Below are 6,580 nucleotides of genomic sequence, written 5' to 3' on the forward strand. Positions count from 1 at the left end.
GAGGGCAGGTATGGAGGGAGAGGATGTTTTTGTCGTTTTTCAACTCCCCTGGCTGAGAGGCCTGCTGTCGTCTATCCTGAGGAAACCGGCTCACGTCATTGGTGCTCAGAGGAGCTCTACAACTCCAGCCATAGGCTTGCACGTGCTCAGTAGCAGGCCCACAGTGACACAGATCGCTGCAGAGCGGGCCCGGGGCAGATATCAACAATGACCCCCACATGTGAGCAATGAAGTAGATGTATTATTAGGGATAGTGGGGATACTGTCAATCATCATTCCCCAAAGTTTCATGTAAGGGTAAATGTGTCACGGTCAGTTCAAGCTCTTTATCGTTATGTTTCTCTCCAAAGCTAGTCGCTGTCGAACCAGCAGGAAACATTACACTGTACTGTTTCCAAGCCAACGGCCATTATCCAGTTACTGTACATAATAGGCTACAGTAGAGCATGGCCACCTGGGAATGTGTGAATACTTCAGCAGGTGGCTGTTCAGTAAAACAGCCTCGCAGGGAGGTGGCTCTTCAGCATTCATCAGTCGTTAACACTTCCTCAACCTCTATCAGGCACCAACAGCTGTGTCTGCCCCACTGAAAAGACATAACATGTACAGCAGTACTGACACTGGAGATTTGCAGAAGCAAAACCTAATATTCTCATAAAACAAAGTCCCTGGTAAGTGATTTACCACTACCCGTGACGATAGTGAGCCTACCCCCATCTCAGGGGAAGCCCAAACGTGACTGAGCCTCCGAATAACAGGATGTTTATAGCTAAGCCTGGGGGATCCTGTGCCAGAGAGACAGCTCTGTAACACAGGGAGGAAGCAACCAGAAACGTAGAGAAGGGAGAGGGCAGAGAGGAGGGAGATGAGCAATGGGAGTGGAGGAAGACGGGAGGAGAGGGAGAGAGAAGAGCAGGCAAGCCAGGCGATATCTGGCCAACCAAATATAGCATGTCTTATGTTTTCTTGTCCTCTTATCTGTTCCTGAAGCCTTTTCCCAGCATGTCCGAAAGGAAAATGACTAAATCTCATGAATACAAAGACAGATCAACACTTCTGATCATGCATCACTGTCACTGGCTGTTTCAAACACATCTCATATTCAGGCTTAAAGGGTTCAATCTGCACTGTTTCCACTATATGGGGGAAAGCTAGTAAGAATGGCTTTCTGTTCACCAGAAGGGCCACTTTCAGTTTGTCTCTTAATTAAGTGCGAAAACAAAAGCTTTGTCATAGTGACGCCGTGACATCCACGCCCGTTGAAAGTCAAGTGGGCCCAAAAGACAGCTGTGTTTGGCAGGGAAACGCTGGTGGTTTCTGACACCATGGCATCATAAGATCGCTCTTACCAGTAGCTTTCTACCTCACCATCAGTTAGGATAGAACCACAAGCTGCTACGTTTCATCGCGATCTCGCTACAGTTTCAGTATGGCTCTCACAGACTTCCTTGCTGCGTCAGATATTACTTCAGCGATCAATGCTTGCAGAGGTATGAATGTATGTTTGCACTTTTGACCTCTACTGTAATTTAATGGTATGGGGAATGTTACAGTAGGTATGTTGGATTGCCCATAGGGACTCATAAATGCCGTTTATTTTTCTCTATACGATTGTGGCTTCACAAATGTGTTTACGTAAAGAAACTGGAAATGCAAGTAATGAGCTATTCATTTCAATCATCAACGGGTTGTTTGGTCCTTTGTCGTTATGCACTGTCCATTCTGCTTTTAGCAAACGACTCCTTCAGCCCCAAGAAGTTTTTTGCGATGGTGGGCTTGTCCAAGAAGTCTCCCCCTGAGATTGAGAAGATCTTCATGATCCTGGACCAGGACAAGAGTGGCTACATCGAACAGGACGAGCTACAGTTGAGTCTCAATATAACACACACGTCTTCTAGGGAACTTGATCCCATGATCAAAATAGCAGCAGATACTAGGCAGATACAAATATTTTTATTTTATTTTGTTTCTCAAAAAAAGTTGCCTAATACAAGGACTTAAGATCCTTTAGAGTTAGATGGATACAACCAAACACACAAATCTTCTACTGTACAGTGTACCATATGTAATGCTACTTTTTGTGTTTTGTGTTTCGTTTGTGTGTGTGTGCGTGTGCGTGTGCGTGTGCGTGTGTGTGTGTGTGTGTGTGTACGTGTGCGTGTGTGTGTGCGTGTGTGTGCATGTGTGTTAGGCTTTTCCTCCAGAACTTCTCCAAGGGGGCTCGTCCCCTGACAGCGGCTGAGACCAGAGCCTTTCTCCTAGCTGGGGACAAGGACGGGGACGGAAAGATAGGCTGGGACGGTAGGGTTACTAGGCCATCGGGCAGGTTGTTGTTTATTGTCATGAGTCTTGTCCTGGAGGCAGAACTGAGACATTTTGCCTTAGATAGGCCAGCTGAAAAGTCAAAATTGGCTATATTGTATTAGGGTTATCAGTGTGGTTAAGGTTATGGTTAAGTTGAGGGCTTGGTTAAAAATCAGATTTTATAACTGTGCCAGCTATTGACCACTCTACAGAACAAGAATCATGACGAAAAACACCTAACCTGCGGTAGCCAGGGTCGGCTGTTGGCATTTATGATTCTAATGGCAGTTTAAGGATCACTGGATGAGAAACCCAGTTTGGAAATGTAGTTAGAGGATAATTAAATCTGTATATTATGCATATTGAACATTAAGAATGAACGCATTGAGAACAGTTTGTGTCTCTCTTTCAGAGTTCTCCAACCTTGTCATGTCTTCATAAAGAGAGGAAGATAAAGAAGATGTTTATTTTTGACAATCTTGTAGTTTGAAGACAAGCAGTACATGGTCTGTGTGAATCTGCTCAGTGCCTTCTTGGATTGGTCCAGCCTCTGTCTGTCAGTACAAGTAGTGCAATATGCTGTATGCTAGTTTTGACTAAGGAAAATATGATATTGTAAACCAATACAAATAAACAGTCTTTGGCTTAACACTTGCCTCGCCTGCAGCTGTCTTTCTCTGATGTAAAGTTTATAAATACAGTATATATGGCTTTGACCATAAATATTGTAGCACCTGTTTCACATGACAGTATGTGATGTATCCTAGTCATGTCCTTGACAGGCTGCTCCTTGCATGAATATGAGCATGTGGCCCAGGGTAAAGAGTCAAGTCAACACAAGTCTATATTCCTCTCATGTGTATCCAACTGCAGTACATCATCCAAACGAAGTCATTTTCTTCTCATGATTATTCATATACAGTATATATGGAAGGCAGACGAGGGATTAGGTTTCTTGCTATAAACTGATAACTTGGGAACCTTTTAACTGTCAAGAAGATCATGTCTATATGTTTCTATCAACAACAACAACTTTTAACATGTTTAAAATGAGACTCTGCTAGTATGGAGGTGATTTTATTGTTTACAAATATGACAAGCACAATATCTTCCAGCATAAGAATGATGAATCTATGTCAAATAATAATGAAATAGAGAATCTAGACTTACATCATATGAATATATAAATTTACATTAAGCTTATACATTTTTTTTATGGTTAAAACTATATTGTACAGATAGTTAAACAGTTAGATTTTTATATAAATCATACAAAACAAAATGATCTGATTTGATGGATACTAAATTGTTCATGTCTGTCTATCATCTCACACTTGCTCTATACATTTTCAGAAACACACTGAGGTCACCAAGTGCCACATTGCCCTGATTGCAGATAATGGGTCATATAAAAAAAACGCATTGCAGGCATTTTATCTCCAACATACAGCCGAATGAGAAGATCAGCTCCAAGTCCAAAATGCCCCTCTTGCATTTCACCCCAGGACTGCATGCATATCCCTAGTTGAAAGGATAAAAATAGTACAATTTGACTACTAGACACATTTTCCAAAAGGAACCCTAAGCATACGGTGTGCGTTACACCTTGAAGGGCGAGGGTATATAATGTGGGAGCTAGGGGAGTATTGCTTCATCCAGCCCTACACTGAGATACAGCAGCCTCCTCGCCACTAATCCACTAATCCTCCAAAGGTGAGTTCCCTCAACCGGACTGATGCTCTAATTTAGGCTACAGACCACCAATGGTTTTCAGCATCAGCAACATGCAAAGATTTTTTCTTTACTGCCTCCACGGAATACATTCAATAAAAATGAAGAGGGAAACGTTTCTATCTGGAGTGCGTTTGGAATTGGAGTTTAAATAAAGCAAAACAAATTGGACTTAAAGCGCTTACCTGAGAGATGGAGATGGAGGACTTATGCCGTGGTTTTGGCGCACGAGGAATGTCAGTTCGAGGGACCACTCTGAATGATACTTACTGTCACTGGCAGACATGTCTTACTCAATGTTTCTTTCTTTACCAATGCTTCTTCTCCATCTAAATTGCCATGGACCTTCATGACAGTGAAGGTCCTATGTGAATCTTTCTGTGTGAATGGTTGAGAGACAGAATAGAAACAGACTCCAGAGCTGGTAGAAATAGATGAAAGAGACGATCTGATAAACAGGTCTAGCAGACCTAAAGGACATGGGTCACAGCATACCACTGTATGGGCTTTGGCCTACAGTAGTTTCTTGCGTTGATGCACTCTGCCTTTGAGCACAGATGAGCTACGTTTGGAATGTAAACCTGTAGGCTACAGATAACACAGTACTAATGCTATTTATTATCCATTTAAATCCATTCATTCATTAAACAATTAGTAAATTAATGAAAGAACATTTGGGAAAAGGTCAATCTACATAAATATATATATGCCTGAGTCAGTTTTATTGACAAAAGATGTGGTTATCAGAGTCAAAAGGTTAGTGGGCCCAAGTATTTTCTGTTGAATATTCATGTTCATGACTTTGAAAATGTCTCTCTCTCTCTTTTTCTCTTCTCTTGCTTTCTCTCTCCCCACTTCTCAGAATAAAAAAAATGGCTTTCAAGGGAATGCTTAAGGACGAGGATATCGCTGCTGCCCTCCAGCATTGCGCAGGTGTGCTATACTTAATTGATTTATGACAATCAATGTCAGTTAAAGTGAAAGGGCCCGTATTGACCATGTTGAATCATCCATGAGCAGGCCAGACAGTGATGTTGAAATTACCACTGTGTTTATCCCTCACAGCTGCTGACTCCTTCAACCACAAGGAGTTCTTCGCCAAGGTTGGCCTGGCTGGCAAGTCTACTGAGGATTTGAAGAAAGCATTCTACTTTGTTGACCAGGACAAGAGTGGCTTCATTGAGGAGGATGAGCTCAAGTAAGTCTCACACTGATCCAGTTGATTCCGTTGTCAAAAGCTAACTTACTGTATTATACAAGGCAACTTATTCCTGAGGAAGGCAGTTAACCCACTGTTCCCCGGGCGCTGAAGACGTGGATGTCGATTAAGGCAGCCCAGTTGACTCAGTTGTCAAAAGCTAACTTACTCTACAGTATAAGGCAACTCATTCTGTTGATTAATTTGCCAAAAGCTAACTTACTGTACATTACAACGCAACACCACCCATGAAACTGAAATGAATGCCAGTGCATATCTTCACTATTCCTTGATCTCCACTCACCAAGTCTCATTTCAATTTGATCGCATAGGGATACTTAAACACACCCTTCAAATCAAATCACATTTCATTGGGTGCGTGCACATATTTTGCAGATGTTACCTCAGCTGCAGTGAAATGCTTGTTTCTAGCTCCAACAGTGCGATATACCTAACAATACACAACAATACACACAAAAAAGAACAAAAATAAAGAAATGAAGAAATATGGGAATGAGCAATGTCAGAGACTGGAATATATATATATATATGATGGTGTATAAACAGTATGGACAATATATGAATATAAAAGGTGTGTTCAGCAGTAGTTATATAGGATGATCCATGACTACAATACAGTGTATACATATAAAGTGGGTAAAACAGTATGTAAACATGATTAAAGTAACCAGTGATTGATGACTATGTACATAGGGCAGCGGTCTCTAAGGTGCTCCTCTCTCTCCAGGCTGTTTCTCCAGACCTTCTCTGCTGGTGCCAGAGCTCTGACAGATAAAGAGACCAAGGTCTTCCTTGCAGCAGGAGATGCTGATGGTGATGGCATGATTGGAGTTGATGGTAATCAAATCACTTTTACACATTTCTATCAAACAAGCAACTATGTACTTGACCCTATCCAGTTGGTCAAGTAACTGTAACAACAAACCATTTGTAGTAACGTGTTACTACCTTTAAATGACATGAAGGAAATTAGGATTTTATGAGGATCATTTTTTCCCAAGTTCTCATCATGACCTGTCTTGCAATAACTGTTGTTGTTTCTTCCTTGTTCCCACAGAGTTCACCACCTTGGTGAAGGTATAAGTCATCTATTATTGGCTCGGTTTTCATAGAACCACAAGTCTGCTGCTGAGGTTGTCCTGGCTTGCTGCCTGTCAAATACTGCATCTTTTTTATATTCATTTTATTTATGAATGTCACCCCACACTCCCAAAGCGTGTTGACTGTTATGTTTTTTAACTACGTCAGCCGGTGTGCAGAAGTTTACCACCAGACCTTTTGCACTTTTAGAAAATTGAAATAAATATTCATTTGGATTAACAACGA

General features: G+C 41.6%; 2 protein-coding genes across 2 annotated transcripts; both read left to right on the top strand.

Annotated features, from left to right (window-relative positions):
• Window positions 1–1,229: 1,229 nt before the first annotated feature.
• Window positions 1,230–2,958, top strand: LOC115144599 (parvalbumin, thymic-like). The gene is made up of 4 exons (XM_029685641.2): window positions 1,230–1,490; window positions 1,733–1,865; window positions 2,192–2,301; window positions 2,717–2,958. Exons 1-4 carry the CDS (start codon window positions 1,430–1,432, stop codon window positions 2,743–2,745), a joined length of 333 nt encoding a protein of 110 aa, XP_029541501.1. The 5' UTR covers window positions 1,230–1,429; the 3' UTR covers window positions 2,746–2,958.
• A 956-nt stretch (window positions 2,959–3,914) lies between these two features.
• LOC115144228 (parvalbumin-2-like) lies at window positions 3,915–6,580 on the top strand. Its single transcript, XM_029685095.1, has 5 exons — window positions 3,915–4,017; window positions 4,898–4,968; window positions 5,101–5,233; window positions 5,982–6,091; window positions 6,312–6,580. The coding sequence occupies exons 2-5, from the start codon at window positions 4,908–4,910 to the stop codon at window positions 6,335–6,337; spliced, it is 330 nt and encodes a 109-aa protein (XP_029540955.1). The 5' UTR covers window positions 3,915–4,017; window positions 4,898–4,907; the 3' UTR covers window positions 6,338–6,580.

The sequence above is a fragment of the Oncorhynchus nerka genome, linkage group LG16, assembly GCF_034236695.1.
Source record: "Oncorhynchus nerka isolate Pitt River linkage group LG16, Oner_Uvic_2.0, whole genome shotgun sequence".
Classification (NCBI taxonomy): domain Eukaryota; kingdom Metazoa; phylum Chordata; class Actinopteri; order Salmoniformes; family Salmonidae; genus Oncorhynchus; species Oncorhynchus nerka.

Bases quoted from the DNA above. Each gene is read 5' to 3' on its own strand.
- LOC115144599 (XM_029685641.2), top strand. From the start codon at position 1,430: ATGGCTCTCACAGACTTCCTTGCTGCGTCAGATATTACTTCAGCGATC. The intron at 1,491-1,732 runs GTATGAATGTAT...TTCTGCTTTTAG, and splicing joins AGCGATCAATGCTTGCAGAG to CAAACGACTCCTTCAGCCCC. The intron at 2,302-2,716 runs GTAGGGTTACTA...TCTCTCTTTCAG, and splicing joins CGGAAAGATAGGCTGGGACG to AGTTCTCCAACCTTGTCATG.
- LOC115144228 (XM_029685095.1), top strand. From the start codon at position 4,908: ATGGCTTTCAAGGGAATGCTTAAGGACGAGGATATCGCTGCTGCCCTC. The intron at 4,969-5,100 runs GTGTGCTATACT...TATCCCTCACAG, and splicing joins TGCCCTCCAGCATTGCGCAG to CTGCTGACTCCTTCAACCAC. The intron at 5,234-5,981 runs GTAAGTCTCACA...CTCTCTCTCCAG, and splicing joins ATTGAGGAGGATGAGCTCAA to GCTGTTTCTCCAGACCTTCT.